Source organism: Macrobrachium nipponense, chromosome 36 (assembly GCF_015104395.2).
Source record: "Macrobrachium nipponense isolate FS-2020 chromosome 36, ASM1510439v2, whole genome shotgun sequence".
In the NCBI taxonomy this organism is placed as follows: domain Eukaryota; kingdom Metazoa; phylum Arthropoda; class Malacostraca; order Decapoda; family Palaemonidae; genus Macrobrachium; species Macrobrachium nipponense.
In genome coordinates, this window is record NC_087220.1 from 55,364,793 (window position 1) to 55,386,701 (window position 21,909).

A 21,909-nucleotide genomic window follows, 5' to 3' on the forward strand; every position below is an offset into this window, starting at 1 on the left:
AATGTTTCTTAAAGTTCTGTTTAATGTTAATTACTTACAATCACTCATTTTATCCTCATTTTTCTCCAGTGAGAGCATTTTGGTTTGTAGAAGTTAATAAGGCAAATTCATGTATAATAATAATAATAATAATAATAATAATAATAATAATAATAATAATAATAATAATAATAATAATAATAATAATAGGAAAATGATAGCTGTACTTGTAGTAAAGTATTCTTCATTTGGACTGAAGATGAACCCAGGGAAGGGTTCGAAAGCTTTCTGTAAAGTCTTCAAAATTATACACAGACTTTTTACACTTTGTATTATTGTGGACCCTTTAGAACGAAATAATAATAATAATAATAATAATAATAATAATAATAATAATAATAATAATAATAATGATACAGTAATAATAATAATTACCATATGTACTACTACTAATAAAATCTATATGTATAGGTACTTGTACACTGGACATTATTAGTTATTAGTCTTAGGTCAGTTATCATCAGCGATGCCTTCTGTTATGCCATTTTTCTAAATATTTAGTTCATCATTAACACTGGCTATCCTAATGGAACTTAATTTACAGAGTAAGTTTATTTGTTCTTACGATGAGAGAGAGTTTATAAACAAGAAAGATTATGCAAATAAATTATTACACATTTAAAATCCTAAGCTAATTACTGCACAGCTATCATTTTCCTTTTATTTCTAGAGAGCCCTCGTGGCAACAATGTTTATCTTGAAGCTTTTTCTTACCAAAATTGAATTATTGTCATGACTTCCATTGCTAGATTAAAGACTCAAGCTGTTACCCAAGGTGTCTTGTTTAAAGCATCACCTGAATATTCTTTTGGGTAAAATTTCAGTCAAAAAAATTGTTACTGAAACATTTGTGCTGTAGTATATGAACAGTGACTTTTAAAATAATTTTTAGGCAAATATTCTGACTGGCAACATCCTGAACTTTCTTTGCCCAAGAATGATCTCTATTTAAACTACATTGTTGTTCACAAAGCAACACGTTACTTGTAATTTGTAAAAATTGCACATGGGGAGGATAAAGTGGAACTTTCTGAAACATGTTATGTTGCAATAAGCCATCATTGCATCCTGTTTGAAGTGTTTGGAGAGTAATACCTGGGTGTTGTTGTACCATAATACCTGTTTACTCTTAATAATTCTATGACCCTGTTTTGATATACATTTTACTGCCAAAATTTGTTATTTTCTGTCCCATGTTTCACCCTGATTGTCATACATAACCTTCCTATTTTAAGAGGCATATCATGCTGCTACCATTTCATGCCATGTATAAACTCAGCAGTCTCTTCCCCCTAAACCCCCCAAAAACCATTTAAAATAAAATCAAATAAAATAATTTTTAATTTAGAAATACTCTTCTCATGCACATACTATATTGGTTGCAGTTCAACATTAAGCAAATTCCCAGAATTCTGTACACACATTCCAGCTGTCAGGAGTTTAGTCCCGGCTAGATATGGTGGGGCAGGGTGAGGTTGGTTAGTAGGGATGTGTACTTACACCTTAACAGGCTATTTAACTTCTAGCTTTCTTTCAGGGTGGTGGTGGTGGTGGGCGACAAGTTGTATCAATACAAGTAGGGCAAGCTGGAGTGCAGATTGGGCAGGCCTGTTGGGAACTGTATTGCCTGGAACATGGTCTTTTACCTGATGGAGAGCTCTTTCAAGACAGGTAGGCTACTGGTATTGTGACTGTATACTGTTACCGATTTGCGTTAAGTGCATGGTAACTTTAGTTTATCCAGGTTGCTTCTTGAGCCACATTGTGACCCATTCGTATTTTATTAAAGAATGGCAGGATCATTAGCTGTATTAGGTATCACTACTAATATGACAGCTATTTACTGTACAAGGAAACAAAACTAAAAGGAAGCATTGAAAGAAGTATATGAAGAGTTGTATAGTTCCAAAATGATTGTCTTATTAAAAGCTATTCATGCTAGTTGTCGACCGCTTTCCTTTATAGCATTCTGACACTCATTTATCAAGGTACAGCTGTCTTGGATTTTGATGTATGTGGTACACTGTGCCATCCTGTTTTAGGACTCGCTATTTAAAATGGAAAGTGCAAGTCTTAAGTAAATTAGACTAATTCATTCATTCTCTCTAATACTGGAAAATGAAAATATACTTGAAATGGTAAAATTTTCCTTTGAGATATTAAAATAGACTGAATCATTGAGATTGCTGAAATATACTGAATTCAGATGGGAAAAGATTGAGCTGTGCAATGGAGTGTTTATGATGAGTGAATGATGGTCAGTTTGTTAGAAACCGAAAATTTCCACAAAAGTCTAAAAACTGTTAAGTTTTAGAACAGCAGTTTTAAGTGCTATCCAAGTTTTAGAACAGCATAATTTTAAGTGCGAAAGGATAGTTTCCGTTATTGTATTTTATTGTTACTGATCTTGAAATGAGTTTGTTTTAAAAATATTGTCAAAAGTTTAAAATTTGATGTCATTATAGGCAACTATCAGATCAGATAGTAAGTATATTGTAGTTAATTAACTAAACCATTCTCTCAATTGTTTGAATAGAAATTATTTGATGTACTTTTTCAGAATGTTACATCACCTATGGAGTTTCTCTGATATGTGATGCTTATAACATGAAAGAAAACTACCAGCCATTTGCATAAGTTTTCAGTAATAAGAATCTGGGAAATGGAGTATAGTATATTGCATGATTTTCCCAATACCCAATATATGTTCAGAGTGCTGTGTACTGTACTATAAATATCTTGGAAGATATGAAGGAAATTTGGTTTCCTAAGTGTCTCATTGTAATTTTTTCATCTTATCAGTTGAATATTTTGCCAGACTTCAGTTTACATTTATTATGTAATAATCAAAATTTGTCATTATCACAAAATAAAGACTTCAAGACAGTTAACTTTATTCATAAGTATTTTGCATCACAATCAGTTTAAAAAAATGCATGACAACTCAAGTTCTACAAGAATTTTCAAGTGCCATAATATACTTCATTTTTACTTGCAGTGAAAAGAATGGTTCATCCCTTGATCCTTTTTTCTCTGAAACTCCAGAAGGAAAGTTTGTTCCTCGGACAGTCTTTGTGGATTTAGAACCCACAGTTGTTGGTGAGTATTTGTGTGTGTGTGTGTGTGTGTGTGTGGGTGAGTATTTCTTTGTGAAGTTGTTGATGGCAAAGATTCTTCCATAGTACAGATAAGACCATGTTTAAACTTGTTACTGACTTCTGATGTCAGATCTTGGACCTACTTTAGTCTATTTTGATTCTTAAATTTACTGTTTAATAAATAAGAAACGTGAAAGGGAACTCATAAAAATAATACTTGGAATTTATCAGTTAACATTTCCATACAATAATAAACCTCCTTAAAAATTAAAGTACGGTAGTGATTGACATAAACTGATACCTTCCCCTTGTCAATACCTTAATTTCAAGCTTGGGTTTTTAGCATTAAGATGGTGTGATGAGTGTTACCCTTTTTCTTTTCTTCCATCTTCATTCATGAGTTTTAATATTCTTTTCTTAGCTGCCTACAGTACATATCTAATGAGTTTCTGAAGAACAGACATTGATATGGTATAATAAAGAAGAGAATTGTACAGGTTGAACAGCATCTTTATTGAAACAAGACCACAAGGAAGTATATTAATGACATAATTACAGTCTTGGATAAAAATTCTCACAGTTCTACTAATGGCCCCAGTTGTAGGTCAGGATGTTCCAGATAACAATTATGCAAACACACAGGACCTCTTCATTCCGACCTGGTACAAAAGCAAGAACTTATGCCACAATCACCAAGGATAAGTGTAGAGAAAATGACAGGGGCAGGGGGCACAATACATTAATTATTAGTCTTTGTAGCTACCATTAAGGTAGTAGGAAACACTGTAAGTGCAACAGTGAAGGAAAAAAGGGGGACATGTTAAACCTCTTTGAAAAGGTCAGACATAAAATACTATGTGATAAGGGTCAAGGTGAAAGTTAAAAGACCTATACCACCATATGAATAATAGGCTAAGGATGTGGAGAAAGGTGGTCAACCATTGACTCGCAGCTAAACCTCTCAAGTTGGCACACTTCTAATGTAAGACATTTGAACTGGCGTGTTAAACAAGACTTCCTTGGTGGGGAGAGGTCTTATAATATAAATCCGTTTCACTTCTTATCAGTTTGTAATCAGCATGGCATATTGTAAGTAATTCATGTTTTAAGAACACATGTCATCTAAGGGGATCAAGACAGATACCTTTGGAATAGATAATTACACAAGGTAATAGAGGAAGTGCCAGGAAAGGGAAGTAACAAATTTGTTTATTTTACAAATCATGTATAATTAGTTGTGTTTACATACAAGTAAATAAGGAAAGATTCCTCTCTCACTTTTGTAAAAGATGAAAGGTATGGCGAACGTATGTGGTTGGGAAGTTCAATTACTTGACAAAATCTTAACCCATTACTTGGTTCTAAGTTCAGGTCTGCAAGTATTAATTCCTAGACTTCTTTCTGTCAATGTTCTATGACATTGTAAATTGTCATTATCTTTTTCTTTTGTAATAATTTTCATTGTATTTCCTTTACGGTAGTGTACTCAACACTTTTGTCTGCTGGAACAAACAATTTTCAGTTTGTTTCCTTATTCTTATGTATTCTTACAGTAATTGAATTTTTATAATTGAACATAATTATTGTGGTCTTTAAATGTCCAGTATCTTTAGTATTTTACATTTCAATTTGACAAATATCTCAATTTCAACAGATGAAATTCAGCATGGCCCTTATCGGGAACTATTCCATCCTGATGACCTGATAACCTACAAAGAAGATGCTGCCAACAATTTTGCTCGTGGTCGATACACTGTGGGGCAGGAAGTAATTAAAAAAGTTGTTGACAGAATCAGAAAACAAGCAGAAGCCTGTTCAGGACTACAGGTAAGGTTAGAAGCTTCTAAACAATTTTATATCTTGCCTACTGATAGATTAAAAGCATTTTATCATGAGACGGATTTTCCAGTCTCTTTAAAGTACGTATTGCACAAACAAGTGTTACCCTAGAATATTAAGAAAATGTTAAGACTATTATCACATACCTTTAACAGGCCCTTAGATACATTTGTGAACAGGTGCAAGGAACCAACTTGCTAGCTGCAGTTTCATGCTGTACTCTTGTGGAATAAACCTTTTATAAAATAAGACATATTTATGGGCACCAATAGGTTAAAATTTCATACAACAAACCAGGATATAATAGTTTTTGTTCCTAGTAACAGAAAATTCAGTAAATTTCTAGAACTTCCAAGATATCCTCTAAAAGGTTGAGCCCAATAGTTCTAGGGGCATAGAAGGAAGTTGCTCTCTGGGCTTGCTTCTTGGGTCATGACCATGAAGTTCTGAAAGAAGAAGTTGATAGGCGACCAGTTCTTTGTATGAATAAAATTGTCCGATGGTGTATAACTCTCTGCCTTGCTTGGAAAAGGCCAGGGGTAGGAGGCATGCAGTCTTTATCACATCAGTGCGTCTTAGAGAAGGCTCTGCTGGGAGTTGTAAATACGTCTTTCCCCAAAAACTAGTCAGGCCTCACTGAGATGCCAAGAGTACACCTAATTTATCCCTGCTCAAGCCCACATCAGTGACTTTATTCAGTATTCAAGTACTGACTTATATCCTTAATTGCTAACAAAGAATGTCTTTGGATCTGGGGAAGTTGAAAAAAATCTGAGATTTGTTCTGTTCCCAACACAAAGCTAAGCTCTCTCTCTCTCTCAGTCCAAAGTGTTAGCGTTCTTACACTCCATTTAAGGCATATCTGAACAAAAGGACATAAGTCTCCCACAACCAGGAAGAATCCTTTTCAGGTTCTTTCTCCCTACTTGTTTATGTCTGCCATCACCTACTTCACTAGTCCAGGATGATGTCCAGCATGGAAGCAGCCTTCTGTGAACCTGCAAGCCTTAGTTGGAAAGATCAGTTATTTAAATCTGTCTGAGGGAACCAATTAATCTTGGGATATCACATATCATGTCATGATTTTCCAATGCTTAACTGTTGGAATTGTACCCTTTGAAAACAGCTTGAGAGTGGCCTTCAACCATTGAATCCCCTCTGTGTGGAGGTGACAGATCCAATTTCAATAGACTGACTTGAAGGCTTAGGTGATGGCAAAAAGCCAACAGAAATACTAGGACCTCTTTTAGGGATTATTAGGAAGAGGCTATGAAGAGCCAATTATCTAGGCGGTGCAGACGATGGTGCCTATCTTGTGAGCTTAGGCTGTCAAAGGGGTCCAAACTACCAGCAGCAAGGAAAGGATGCCTCTATGAAAAAGGGGTTTAGTAAATGTGCCATTGTACTTCAGCACTCAATCTCAGTGCACTGCCAGTCTAACCATTTTGCAGACAACTCCCTGCAGAGGAGGAGGCAGATAAGGGATGGGACTGGTCTCTTCTCCTCCAGCCCCTTCTTACCGGAGACTACGAGGAGGTTCTGCTACTTATGTTGGGATGAGAGGATGGGCTAGATTTGCCTACTCACTGAGTCTGTTGCACAGATAGGAAGAGAGGGAACATTTTGCTTGTGTGAGGTGACTGGCCGAGATAGTTACACTATTGAGTCTCACGATAGGATGAGTTGATGCAATGAATGGCAGGAAATGGTGTGACTGATATGAATTCTGCTTGGAATAAGGCACGTTATATGTAATGTGAACCAAAATAAATCTTCAGTAGGATCGTTTGAGAAAAATAAGTATGCCAATAAATTAATAATTTACAAAATTCTCAGTAATGTGAAAAGACAAATTTTTAACCATTTTGTATCTTTCATAACTATCAAACCTGAGGTCTTCACGTAAGGGGGATTTTCTTGAGCCCTTAGCTGGAGTCCTGTTAAAAATGGCACAAAATTTTGTTAGCAACGGGATATAGCCAATGGGGAATGAGGTAGGTGGAGCCTGACCTGGATTCCCCCTTAGATGATGCTGTGACACTTCAGTTTTCTTCCAGCCCAGGTAAATGTATGAGGGGTGGCTTGAAGTGGGCCATTTATGTAAAGACCTCAGGTTTGTTCGTTATGGAAAATACAAATTGATTACAAATCTGTTCATATACAAAACAAACTACAGTCTTTACGTAAGGGGAGGAGACGTACTTTTGGTGGGAGGATAAAGTAAGCTTTAGAACACAGACTGGTGGTTCGGCTCACTTCCTGGTCAGTTGTTAGAGCATAGGAAGGAGTTGTATGTTAAGCAAAAGATTACCCAACAGCCAGACATCTGGGCTGAGAGACAATGGGAACTTCTGTCTACACAGTGTCTTGGAAGAAGGAAAGAACATGTAATTGTTGGAGACAACAAAACTCACATTAGCTACCAACCTCATTCTGTTGTCAGTCCCTCTATTGTGTAGGAACAATCAAGTATGACAAATAGAATAGTTGCTCACTCACTTGTATCTTACCAGTTACAGCCAATGATGGTTCAAATCTCTCCACTTCCTGCCGGAAGAGAAGAAAGAGAAAGGAAAAAGGCCAGTCATCCCATTCACTGTCACTTTCATAACCAACATCTCAGGTAAGATACAAACTATCCTGCTAGGGGCACTGGATGAGCTACACAACTTGTTGAGCAGCCACTGGACCCAAGGAAAGTGACCATGGACCCATGGGCATTGTCCTAGAGATAGAAAGAGGTGAAGGACATTTGACAAACCTATGTACCAGCCTTCAATAGCCTATGGATCAACAAGTTCTTTTTGAAAGTGATGGAAGGGCCCAAGCTCCTAATATTGTGAGCGTTTGCATGCACTGTATTGGCATCTGAAGTTACTTTCTGACTTTCTGGACACTTCTTTCTTGTTTTGGCCTGTGCTAGCAAAAAGTCTTCGACACTCAGGCCTGATATGTCTCAAGTCCTTTTTAGATAGCTATGCAGTACCCTGACAGGACATAAAAGTAATTTTGTCTAGTTCGTTATAAACAAAACCTCCAAGAGAGAGGATCAAGAATGACTCTAACCTGTCATCGTGAACCAATGGATTTTGTCTTGGCTACAAATTCTTGGACAAATTCATAGGCTACGGACCCCCAACCCCTCGAGTGTTTAACATAACAATAAAGGCCGTGAAGTTCACCTACTCTCTTTGATGAAGCCAAGGTCAGTAAGAAGACCGTTTTTGAGTTAAACTTCTATCTGATGAATCCCGTAAGGGTTCTAATGGAGCATGAGTGAGGCTACTAAGGACTACGGTCAAATCCCAGTTAGGAGGCTTCAGATCTCTCAGGGAACAGGACTATCAAACAGAACTATGTAATCCTATAGCCCTTGATGGCTGACACAGAAAGTAGCTGTCTCCCTAAGGAAGAATATGAGGAAGTATGTTACTTGCTGAATACAAGTTCCGACTGGGATCACAGTAGACGTCCCATTTCCATTGGTACATGGTTGTAAATGATTTCCTGAGATAGCCAGATATTTCTCTTGCTGCTCTGCAAGAGAAGCCTCTAGCTTGCAGGAAATAGTGGATAGCCTCCAGCTGTGAAGAGATGGGACATACCAGTTGGTGGAACCTCTCATTGTGTGGTTGGCAAAGGAGGTTGTGCCAGGGGGGTAATATCTATCGGTGCCTTGGTTAGCAGAGCCAAAAGATTGGGGTACCACTCTGAGTGTGGTCACAAGGGTCATTCTGAGGTTCTGAGAAGTCATAACTCTGTTGATTACTTAATGGATCAGGCAAAAGGAGGGAAAGGCGTAAGCATTCAGATTGTCCCGAGGGTGTTGCATAATGTCTTCTGCAGTGGCCCAAGGATCTGTCATTGGCCTTCTCCACAGATGGAACAACCTTTCTGCTACTTCAGATGAAGTAACTACTCTGTCCTTAGCACTTGGCCCTAACGACTCTGCTTGTCTGTCACTATGTTCCTCTTGACTGGAATGTATCTGGCTGAGAGAGCCATCGAGTGACTACTGCCCATTGGTGTAATTGTTTATGTGAAGCAGTTTGTCTTGGTGATCCCACATACTTGGGAGTCAAAAGATCTTCAAGGTGTGCTCCCCAACCCTCGTTCAAGGTGTCTGAGAACAGAAGGGGCACTTTTATGGTCAGGTTCCTGTTGTCTACCCACCATGCTAAGGTTCTCACTTCCTTTGAAAGAGGAACTCAGAAGAAGGGAGAATCCTTTGATGGGAACAAAAACTCTTCTATCTCCACTGAAGGAATCTTAGGTGGAGACATCCATGAATAATGAGGTTTTCCAGGTACAATGTCCTGAACTTGTCGATGCATGGATCTGATGGGTAATGGGAAGACCCTCACTGCTCTCGTATCTATAAAGAATCTTTTTGCTGGGCATAAGATTTGACTTCTCCAAATTAATCACTATGCCTAAGCTGTGACCAAATTGGAGGAGACAGTCCCTGTATTGGATTAACTTTACCCGAGAATTTGCCAAGACCAGCCAGTCGTTGAAACTAGTGCTAGAACTGTGGGAGGAGTTTCCATTTTGAACTAAGTCTTTACGATGAAAAGGTTGAGAGTAAACAGGTCTATTAGCTTCCAACTGCCCTATGCCTTCAGTAGCAGAAGCTGTAGAAGCCTAGGGAATGATCATTATGACCTCCACAGTTCCTTTTTCAATCATTTTCCCACTTCTTTGGAAAGCCAGATACTTATGCGAGTCTTGAACATATGTTCTTTGGTGGAGTGGCCAATTGGAGAGAGGAAGAAACTTGAGGGGGAGTAGGTATCCCACCCGTAGAAAATCTTCTATCCAGGTCTCTGCTCCATACTACTGCTCAGTTGCCCAATGGCCTGCCAGGCAACCCCCACTGATGGCAGCGAGTGGGGAGGGGCATCCTTTCTATTTTCTTCCTCCTCTCCTGGGTCTGGAAGAACAGGGCTGAAAGTGACTTTGCTGAAGAGTTTTCTTAGCTAGAGTAGACAAAGGTTGGGGGCCCCTGCAAGGGCCTGTTGAGGCTTGAGGTTTTAGGTAAAATGTACAAGGTAGCCTGAGGTCTAGGCCCAGCTACATTGGCACATGAAGGACCAGACAACTTAGAAAAAGCTTGGACCAGACAGTCATTGTTATCTGCTCTCCTTCTGCCAACTGCAGTGTCAACCTGATCCTTAGGAAAGAGAAGTGCCACAATAGAATTAGGGCCGAGTAATCTGGAAACTTTAGAGAGGGCAGTGTCTTCTTTTCAGCAACCAATTAGCCCACATATTTGATGTAAAGTAAGCCAGGTATGATCTTGCTGGCAGATTGTAATAGTCTAAGGAAGGTGTCATTTTCCTCACTGTTGCTAATCATTGAAGCAGAAGAGATCTTGCCCGATGTTGTTGGGCATAAATCAAGCCACAGAACTGCTTGATTAGCTGTAGAAGCAGTTAACTCCATTGTGGCCGACTTTTGGTGTGAAGGTGGTGCCCTCCGCCTTAAGGATGGATACCCTCATGAGTAGCAATAACAGGTTTTGGGTGGTGGATGGATTCACTCATGGTGAGCATCTTTATTAATATGCCATAGATTTGGAGGAATCGGGGAGGAAAGTTCCCATTACTTCTATAGCCTATAAATTCACTAATGTCAACTTTTAGACTGGCTAAGATTAATGAAGCAGGCAGTTCAGGAGTTAGTTGTGATCTTGACTTCAAGTGAGTATGTACTGCCTTTCTCTCTCGCATGAAGTCTATATATTTGATCATAATATACCCAGGGGTTGCTGCAGGTTTTAGTTCTTCTATTTTATGATAGTATGTCAGTTGTAATTGTAATTTTGCAAAGAAAAGTGCAAAGAAATACAAAAAACATGTATAATCCAAAAAAGTTACTGCATCTTCAATCTCGGTAAATTTATATAAATATTTCACAACAGATATACAAAGAATTTTTTTCATTTTTTTCTTATCTGTTTTGGTATGTGATCTATAATTACAATTTTATAAAATAAAATTATTTATTAGAAAAAACATTTACAACTTGGTAAAATTTATGATTGTTTTGTAAAAGAGGCTCCACAAGGGGTTGTAAATAGTCTTTTTCAACTTTTCATGGGAAGTAGGGAAAATTTTTTATTAATTTTTTTTCTTACACCTTGTGCATTTGCATATCTTACTCTTTCCATTGAGGTTTTATTTTTTCCTTAAATTGCCCTTCTAAATAGTTAACCCCAGCATGGGATGCTGCATATTGAATTTTTAGCCCGGCTCTTAAGGGTTAAAGTGATCTAAGGATAGGGGCCTGAGCCTAGTCACACCAGTTCTGGATCCACCTGTCTAGATTATGACGCAGCCTGAGGGGTTACGTAGAAACATCTATGTTGTGGAAGTGGTGGAGGAAGTAACTGTAAAGACGTGCCAGACTGAAGTGAATTGTCCAGTCCAGAGATGAGAGAATTCACCTTGTTGAGAAAGCAGTCAGCTCGATTAGAACACAAATTCCTCGTTGGACGAGTGGTTTTCGCGCTCGGCTAGCCATCCGGTGGTCCGAAGTTCGATTCTCAGCTTGGCCAACACAGTATCAAGAGGAATTTATTTTTGGTGATAGAAATTAATTTCTCGATGTGGTTCGGATCCCACAATAAGCTGTAGGTCCTGTTGCTAATCAACCAATTGGTTCCAAGCTACATAAAAAAACCTAATTCTTCGGGCCAGCCCTAGGAAAGCTGTCAATCAGCTCAGTGGTCTGGGTAAAACTAACATATACTTGAATAGAACATGGCAAAGCTAACAATACCTTCGTTTCTTTCTTGGGCCTGACAAGACCCGTGGGGCAATATAAAACAGGTAGCCACACACTATTCAGCTAGATGATTGTACCCATGAATGGATTTGAAAACTTCTGTGTATCTTGTCAGTAGTTCTTGATTGTCTGCATCGAGTGGAAGAGGGCCTTCTATTTCTGGGCCACAAGGTTCTCCACCTGGTCTATCAGCTGAATCAGTGGTATCAATTATATCCTTGTTAATTGTTGGAGCCTAAGCACGCTCAGGTCCTAAGACCACTGTTCTTAGAAACAAGAAGGGACCCTGTCTTGATTTCTGTCCCATCTGTGAGAATGGGAGTGCGTACTATGATAAGGGGATGAAGGCCATAGATGGTTAGCAAACCGTGTAGGGTTCCCATTATGTTGAGAACAAACACAGCCGTGTAAATGAGAGCGTGGGCTCCCGTCACATGGAGAACAGTCCCAATCAGAACATTCCCTCAATGTTAGACCTTTTGTCGGTCACCTTGTCATCAATCTGCAACTTCTTGTGGAGGAGCCCAATCTGTAGATCTGCGGCTCTTAAAAGGCAACTTCTCTTGATGAGTAAGCTCTCTTATGAGAATCAGTAATTGGGCGACTTATCTTATCAAGAGGAGAAGATGTGGACATGAGCCTTGACAAATCCACAGCCATCCAAAACGGCAAGTAAGTCAGGAGCATCTCTAGACGAAGAGGAAGAGACTCAACATGGCCAAAATTAGCCAATCAAGAAATCAGATGCAGTAAAAACATGAATTTGGGGAGGGCCTGTAAATTTTCTTGTGTGGAGGGGCTACAAAGTCGTCCTTCTTCCAACATCTGAGAGGGATGGAAAGAACAGATGACAACAAAGAAGAGTAAGACAGACACTGTAGCTCTGGAAACTGTCATGGTGGTAGACATTGGGATACGGGAAGACATGAAGCGAGACAGCAGGCCCCAAAAGGTGGGTATCCTTGGTAGGCCTAATGATGTCCAACACTCGGAAAGTTTCTGCACATCCATGCCTGAAAGACTACTAATGGGGGCTGCCTCCTCCCTCACTGTCTTCTTAGCGAGAAAAGGGCAGCGCTTGTCTTGCGAGATGATGGTTAAAGAGAGAACTAAAGCGTCACAGCATCAACTAGGGAGGTAATCCAGGTCATGCTTCTCCTACCTTTCCCCATTGGGTATCCAAAACCTTGGGCTATTTTTAACTGGATTCCAGCTAAGTGCTTGAGAAAATCACCCTTACGTAAAGACTATGGTCTGTTCTGTGTATGAACAAGTAAACATTAAAATTTAGACACTTTAACCTGAGTAAAAACACAATACAGTTAACTGATGAAAATGGCTGTTGTGAGGTAATATAAGAAGCAGTCTAGCATCATTGCAAGTTCACGTGTTTATGAGTAAGATATTGAATTCCAGAGCTAATTATGTAAAAATTAATCTATGATCTGTGGAAAGTAGATTAGAAATGTATTGTACTGGCTATTACAAGACATTCTGTTGAAAACGGGATGACAATATTAACAAAACATTGGACAGAGTATGGTTAATTGGTATAGGCTATGAACTTGGTCAAAAAATACTTAATATTGAAATCCAAGAGGGTGGCTGTTAGTAGCCATTGTTAGCCAGATTTCATTTTAATCAAAACATTGCTTATCTCGAGTAGTTCTTAATTTCTTAATCTTACCTCAGTTAATCAATACTTGATAGCTTCTAATTATAAGTTACAGTATATTGAACTAATTGACATTTTGTTTTTATTTCTCCCATAGGGATTTATGTTCTTTCATTCATTTGGGGGAGGCACAGGCTCAGGCTTTATGTCTCTGTTGTTGGAAAAGCTGTCTGAGCTCTACTCCAATACAAGCATATTAAGATTTGCAGTTTTTCCTTCACCTCGGATGTCTACATCAGTGGTAGAGCCCTACAACACTGTACTGCATGCTTCTACAACAATGGAATATGATCACTGTGTTTTTGTATTTGACAACGAGGCAACTTATAACTTGTGCATAAATAAACTCAGAGTTGGACGTCCCAATTATAACAACCTAAACCAACATGTTGCTCAAGTAGTTTCTGCTTCAACTGTATCACTCCGGTTTGATGGAGATCTTAATGTTGATATGAGGGACTACAAAACTAACTTAGTGCCATTACCTCGCCTTCATTTTCCCATTGTTACGTACGCCCCTGTGATATCTGCAGACAATGCTTATCATGAACAACAATCAATTGCTGACATAACCAATGCCTGTTTTGATCCATCTACTCAAATGGCAACTTGTGACCCAGGAAATGGTAGATACATGTCCTGCTGTTTATTATATAGAGGTGATATTGTAGCTAATGATGTTCAGAGGGCTATATCCACCATAAGATTGAAGAAAACTGTGCAGTTTGTTGATTGGTGTCCGACAGGATTCAAGATTGGTATTAATGGAGGTTACCCATCTGTCGTACCAAGTGGAGACTTGGCAAAAACAAACAGGGCTGTGTGTATGCTGGCAAACACAACAGCTTTGAGAGAATCATGGGCCAAGATTAACCATAAGTTTGACCTTATGTACACTAAACGTGCCTTTGTCCATTGGTATGCTGGGGAGGGTTTGGAAGATGGTGAACTGTCAGAAGCAAGAGATAATCTTGCTCAACTTGAGAGAGACTACCATGAAGTTGATGGTTTTGATGATGATAAAATTGATGATGAATACTGAATTTATATTTCCCTAGTTTACCGAATAATGTAGTTATCTATTGTGATCTCTTGTAAAATAATTATAAAGAATTAAACATATTTGTAATAACTGTTTCAATTATCTTTGAGGTGAGACAAAATAAAATTTGTGTTTCAATTATCTTTGAGGTGAGAAAAAATAAAACTCGTAAGGATATTTCATAACATACAAACCATGTTTTTACAATACCACAACTATGATAAACTGGCAGTCAGGAAGAAGAATGGCACCAATTTAAATCAGCTTTTTGCATACAATGAAATTCTCAGAACCCACAAGTATTTTGGAATTCTTTGACCATGCTTCTTATAATGACGGTAGCTCTAAGGACGGGAACTCAATTTAAAACCAAGGTTTGTATATCAAAATACTTTTCACAAAGTTCTTCCAACTTATTGTAACTGATGAAAAGTAATAAGAATAACTCCATGAGATTCTATATACATACTATCATCTGGTATGCTAGCAGTCCAATACATTACAGCCTTTGCCAGTCTTCCAAAACTCAAAAACACAGATACATTTCAGTGTAATACCTGTGATGCTGAGGAACTCACAAAAGCTGACAGCTAGGATTTACAACTTTTGATATGACCAAGAACATAGTAATGAGACATGTTGGTTCCCTTCTGTTCATATCATGAATGATATACAGCCTAGAAAGAGACCCTCCTATGAAGAAAACAGATCACTACCTATGGATGTTGGCTGTACAAGTATGGATCACGAGGGAATAACTACTTCAAAATATGATCTGGTGCTATTAAGGCCTCTAGATAACTTGATTGATACTAAATGACTCCTTCTGTAGGTCATCTAAGATGTTGCTGGACAGCACCAAGTCATGAATCAGGAAGGATCTGGAGATATGTAATAGTGCACCCACCTTAATAACTGTAAATATGCAGTCCTAAAGGTACATTAATTATTCAATTTACCAGATACCTTTTTTTTCAGTTGCTGATTTGTTGACTCTTTGCAACATATCCAGTGTCTTCTGAGGATAAAAATTAATGTTAGTTTAACAAGACATGAGTTACATCTCCAGATTTTAATGTTGACCAATGAGAGGTGACAAGGATAAAGAACCATCATGTAAATTGGACAGCTAAACCAAGGGAGCACCAAACAAGTTAAATTAGGTTAATATAATTTGGGATCACCCAATACTAAAATGAACCATTACAACTGAAAAATGTTTGCTACTAGGCACACCATATGTTGCATCCTCTACAATTAATGCTTCACATAACTAGAGTAATTGTTACAATTGCCAGTCTGTGAGAGAGAACAATCACTCCAAACTACCAAGACAGCTTTAGATCACCAACACTTCAAGTATTGATAATTTAGTGAGTACTATCTATGAACTTGTAAAATAAATCACAAGTAATAAAGAAATTTGCATTCATAGGGGAACATTATCATCAGCAATCATTCAATATGGGTCATTACTAAAATGATTACCTGCATATTTTTAAAAATATGTTTATCTTTATAATATATACATATGGCTCATCAGGTCATGAAAAAAAATATTAAAACAAAAATATATTTACAATAAATGCCTATAAATATTGTTTATCATAAATAGCTCTGCTTCAAAATACTGTACAGTATTTACAATGCAGTGTACTGTAAATTTAAAATTAAACAATTTAGTCTTTTAAAATATAAAACTAGATCCATAATCATTTGAATTTAAAGATAAATCTTGATAATGTACAGTATTAACTATTTTACCAAAAAAACTATGCAAATGTCATAAATTATTATTCAAAATATGCACTGGCAAGCCATACACACAGACTGCTGCTTTTGTAAGATACCAGTTGCAAACTGAACGTGCTTGAGCCACAAGGAGTGCTAGGTCAGCTGGTGGATTCTCCAGTGGGGAGCCTGCTTTCCCACTCTTTCCCTGCACAGCATTTAGCATTTCTTGTGTCAGGTTATCAGTATCCTTGTCAGTCACCTCCCAAAGCATACCGATAACACAAGGGCTGGAAAAAAGAAAGTTATCTTGAATATTCATCTCCTAGTTTCTATATACATATGGCATACCAACTACATTAAAATGTTTAACTTCAGAATCATTAAAAAAACAAAAACCATATTCACAAATGCGTTAATTTATGCACCTAAACAGTTGAACCATGCACTTAGTTACTGAAGGTAAAGGTAGAAAATAATGAGCAAAACACTAAAGATCATTGCAGAAAAAAACTGTAGAGAAATGAAACAGGTACAGCCTCTTTAACTGCCATACAGGCCTTGCCTTGATGTCATTTTGACATCTCTTGAGCACAATGGCAATTTGACAGACACTTGCCTTTTGCAGCTTCAGAAATTGCTCTATTGAGAGCAACTTTAAAAACTTGAAAACAGAAACACGTAATCTGTAAATTCTGAAACAGTTCTTAAAAACTTTGGTTGAGGGTTGATGCCTCCATCTGGAGTTGGGTTTCACAGCAACTGTCATTTAATTGAGTGGCTTCTAGCATTTGCACTGTAGCCGTAAAGGATACCTACAATCAAACCTTGAAATATCCCAGTACTTGGCTTTTGGCCTAAATTCCATATTCCACTCCATTCAAAACTAAAAATTGCATATCTAAATGAGCAAACAGCAATACATACCTCCATCTGGCAGAAGCCTATTGTGTACATTATAAACCAAAGAAAGAAATAACATGTATAATGAACTGCTTTTCCAACATGGACAATTCAGACTTGTCATATAAAAAGTCTACTCCTTCACTGGTGAGCTGAGGCTTACAGAGTAAGTGTGCTGCCAAACTGGGACCCCCACACACTCAATTCTGCAGTTTTTACTGACCTGTAGGGTTTCTAGAACTTTTTATATTGTCTTCATCCAGCAAAAAATTGTTGTAAAAGATATAACATCAGTTATAGTTCAAGTCACTACAATTCCAGTCTAGATATAGCAATAAAAAACATACATTTAAGGAAACGGAGGAAGAGAGATTTAGACAAGTCAGATAAAAAATATTCTCAAGGACAAAATATCCACCAATTCCATGAAACTGAACTAAAATACAAAGGAAAAGAGTATTATCACAGTAGCAAAATAGTACGTGTTACCAACAATTTCTATCGGCATTATTTCCAATATCTCAATAGTATTTCTTCAGTGCATATATTGATGGAATAAAGTCCAGTGTGGACAAAGAAAGAAAAGGTGTGGGGTGTCGACTGAATCTCCCAAGGAGAAATAAACCTTATTCTAGACTGTGAATCAGAAATTAAGGGAAGCAGGTAGGAAGTGAATTCAATCTTGGCAGCAGAGTAAAATAACACTCAAATAAAACAGTAAATTAAATAACATTAAATGATAAAAATAATAATTCCCTCTCTCTTACTGAGAAGAGAATTTTTATGGTACACATAGTATGTGCCCCGGTTATCAGCGGGGGTTCCGTTCTCTGCAGAGAGCTGATGAACCGAAACTTGGATATTTACTGCGCCATAACTCTATTATTGGCAATTCGTGGCGCCGATAAACAGGGACTACCTGTACTATGTTTATTAATATTTTCAAATATTAATAGTAATGATAATAATATAACTGTAATTAGAACATTTTTATATGATAGTATTATAAATAAAAAAACCTTCCCATTTCATTTTTAAGTAAGGACAAGTCTCTCTCTTACTGGGATGTGAGAATTTTTATGGTACATGTATATTTGTATTTTCAAATATTATTCATAATAGTAATAATAATAATAATAATAGATAGCAATGATAATACAACTGTAATTACAAAATGCATATGAAAATATTCTTTCGGCCTCATCTACTTTTTTACTCCTAGAGAAGCTTGAGGCCAGAGATGTCAAATGTCAAATTAATGTGACAGGTTGGGGGAGTTGCCAATTAGCAATCCGTGATTTTTACATAATTCTCTTTTTCTGTAATAATTCAAAACTATTTTCTGTAATAATTCATAACTAATTTCACTCTCTTACGTAAGGACAGCAGTAGATAATTTGCAATTTATCTAATTTTACCTTTATTGTCTAGAACTGTAAATATGGTGCTCTAAAACAAAGACACAACTAAGAGTTGTATTAGTCCAAATAAAAAGCACGATTTGTTCATGAAAAGGAATTTCAGAACAAAGAGAAAGAGACAGGATAAAGAATTTCTTAAAAACATGTTGAGACTTCTAAAAATAGATCAGTCGGATAGGTAAAGAAGAGAGAAATATGATGTACATATGTAATCTTCACACACTCCTTTATTTTTACAACCATACATCTTTTTTTCTTTTTTTTCTGGGTAATGTATTAAGCAAACTCTTAAATGAAATTACAGTAACTTTTACTTCATTTAAAAGTTAGCTTAATACTTAGGGAGCATGACTGGGGTCATATATTTATTGTTCAAACTCTAGAAGTAGGCATTTATTAGCATTTTAGAAACTGTGCCAAACTTATGCAAAAATTTCCCTTGCGCGAGGGGGTCTGGAACCTAACCTCACGTAAGTCACGGTATTACTGTAATTACATTACTACATACTTTCATACTGTCTGTATTATAGTTGGCAAAATGTTGGAATGCAGTTTGCAGTTTCAGCTTTACATGTCTGTATATTCTTGACAAAAGTAAAGAATCCACTGTATAAATGCAATTACCTCTAAACACCTACCAGTAAGCAACGAGATAACTCAGCACAACTCCCCATGGCTCAGGTATTCTACCACGGGAAGCTAGTCGCACAGAGGAGCACCCATAGAGAAATACAACGGCTCTACACTCAACTCCTTCAACTATTTCTCCTGGCATATACTGGCTTCCTGATCCATGACCTACATAGCTGAAAATAAATAAATTTATATTACATGCCGATTTCATTAGGTAGATTGGCCCCAAACTAAAACAAAATCTACAATATCCAATATTTACTTGGGTTTATATATGACCTAACCTGTTTTAGAGTTCACATCATTTAGTGTGTAAAATAGCACAATGAGTTCTGGAAACACCTAAGTAAATCTATAATACACAAATAGCTTTTCCTCTGGTATTATTATTTAACATAATATTCTATAAGATGTGCTCCATTAGTTTTTTCATTCAAACTGGCATACTTTGGCAAATAATTTAAAACTTTTTCTGAATAGGACTGATGGAAAATTAAAGATAAAACAAATCATAATATATATGGAACTTGAAAAAGTTCATACTGAAGTGTCAAATACAAGATTCTAAAATAAATATTAAATGATGCATGAATGCTATAATTTTCAGATATATCCATTGATTTTTATACCAAAAGCCCTGTTTATTCATTACCCAACACAGCACATCTCTTCAAGAAAAGAAAATCATATTCCTAACAGGATGTCTAGCTGGTTATACAATTACTAAAAGTAAATAAAAAATATTATAGACAAGTAGGAAGAAGGCCAACTACATTAATTCAAATGTGAGTTTTATTTTACTAGTCTCCATACTGCTAAGAAATAAATCATTCCTGTATCAAGCAAATATAATTCTACCTTGAAAAATCCTAAGCCATAAACTGAAAACAAGGACTTACACAAAAAGGTCTTGATTAGTAAGGGCATCCTTGAACTGTTCACAAGTAGGTGCCTTAGCAGTAATGCCAGGCCATCCAGACTCAGAAAAGGTGTTTTTCAGACGTGCCTGAGTTCTAGGAAGGTTGCTTTCAGGATCCAAAACATAAAAACCTTTACTTGGATTTACTCCTTGGACAAGAATGCTCGACGTACAGGAAGCATGATGCTAAAATTGAAATTTAAAAAATTACAGTCAAGATAAAATCTAAAAATAAACAGAGGCAAAAAGTAATAAAACTGAATGAAACAAAAAGACAACAGCCTGTTAGGGGGAAAAGGCTTTAGTTGGAAGAAAAACTGAAAGGGAGAAATATGCACAAACTCATTTGTGCACAGGACAAAAGATACAATTGAGAGAAACTATCAAAAAGCAAGACTTGCATCATCCTAAAACTTGACTTTATAACCTTATAAAGAGCATGAAATAAAAAAAAAAGCATGAACAAACATGAAGACTTAATGTCAGATACTGGGGCCTACATTATCATAATAAAATTCTAAAAAATTATAATACAGTGGTACCTCGAGATACGAAATTAATCCGTTCCGAGGCGGCCTTCGTATTATGAGTTTTTCGTATCTTGGAACACATTTTACATGTAAAATGAATAATCCGTTCCAAGCCCTCCAAAAACACCCCAGTAAATTATATTTCCAGGCCTAAAACACATGTTCTAGGGTTACGACGCCGATCCGACGGAAGAAATATGACTCCAAAAAGGCAAAATACTGTACATACTTGAGTAATATTCAACTGCATGTAATGTTCAACCCCATTTTTACTGCATATATTAGGACTTAAGCATATGTCCCTTAGCAATAAGCCTAGCCTATGTTAGCGGTTGCTACTGTAGCCTAGTCTATGATTCTGACATCTAAACCTAACAGCTAAAAGCTTAGAATATGCCAATAAAATGTATAAATAATCAGTATGTACTCATTTCAAATAATTATTAATTAATCATTAACTATAATACACAAACAAACAAAAAACAAACCTTCCAATCGATTGTTTACATTCAGCTCTTACCCGTCTTACGAGTATCGAGCGCCAAGCAATCATTTTTCCTAGCACACAGTAAGCCATAAATTGTCACTATTATCTCTCTTCAACTAATGAAACTACCAAACAGAATAATAACCATTAATTTATATTCATTATTCTATCTTTACCTAATGGAGGTACCGAGTTACTGACAGCTATAATGAAACATACGTATACGTAACGTAATAATAAAACAGAAGAAGAATTCTAAAAAATACGTATTTGTTGGCAGTCTGATTTATTTTAAATTTTATGATATCTAATTCACAATTTTTTAATTAAATGTATTGCATGTACTCATTTCAAATAATTATTAAGTAACCATTAACTATAATAAACAAAGAAAAAAAAAAGCTTCCAAACGTCTGTTTACATCCAGCACTTACGAGTATCGAACGATCGACAAGCAATCACTTTACACAGTAAGCCATAAATTTTCATTATCTCTCTTCAACTACTGAAACTACCAAACAGTATAATAACCATTCATTTCTATTCTTTATTCTATCTTTACCTAATGTTTTTTTTTTTTTATTAAATGTATTGCATGAATACGTTTTTCAATTTACAGCATCCTTTTACCAATAGAATACTTAAAGCACAAGGGGTAGATGCTGACCAATAGGAGAGCAGGACCTTATGGGGTGACTAGCATCAGGAACCAATGGGAGAGCGGGAGGATGGTGGCGAGTTTACTCAGTTGGCGGCGCGGGAGTTTTAAAATTGTTCTCGGTGGTCCGGGCGAATCTCAGGAC

At 36.8% G+C, this 21,909-nt stretch overlaps 2 protein-coding genes across 4 annotated transcripts in view; one reads left to right on the forward strand and one right to left on the reverse strand.

The window, feature by feature from the left end:
• Positions 1 to 14,562, forward strand: part of LOC135203672 (tubulin alpha chain-like) — a 147,333-nt gene extending 132,771 nt beyond the window's left edge. For all 3 annotated transcript variants that reach the window (XM_064233558.1, XM_064233559.1, XM_064233560.1), the window contains exons 2-5: positions 1,577 to 1,710; positions 3,038 to 3,138; positions 4,792 to 4,964; positions 13,538 to 14,562. In XM_064233558.1, the coding sequence (XP_064089628.1) occupies positions 1,577 to 1,710; positions 3,038 to 3,138; positions 4,792 to 4,964; positions 13,538 to 14,482 (1,353 nt within the window). In that variant the 3' untranslated portion in view covers positions 14,483 to 14,562. The remainder of the gene's footprint in view (positions 1 to 1,576; positions 1,711 to 3,037; positions 3,139 to 4,791; positions 4,965 to 13,537) is intronic.
• Positions 14,563 to 16,041: 1,479 nt separating this feature from the next.
• LOC135203671 (separin-like) overlaps positions 16,042 to 21,909 on the reverse strand; it is a 28,648-nt gene continuing 22,780 nt past the window's right edge. Inside the window, exons 7-9 of the mRNA XM_064233557.1 lie at positions 20,070 to 20,275; positions 19,176 to 19,343; positions 16,042 to 16,503 (exon numbers count right to left, since the gene is read on the reverse strand). Of these exons, the coding sequence (XP_064089627.1) occupies positions 16,266 to 16,503; positions 19,176 to 19,343; positions 20,070 to 20,275 (612 nt within the window). The 3' untranslated portion in view covers positions 16,042 to 16,265. The remainder of the gene's footprint in view (positions 16,504 to 19,175; positions 19,344 to 20,069; positions 20,276 to 21,909) is intronic.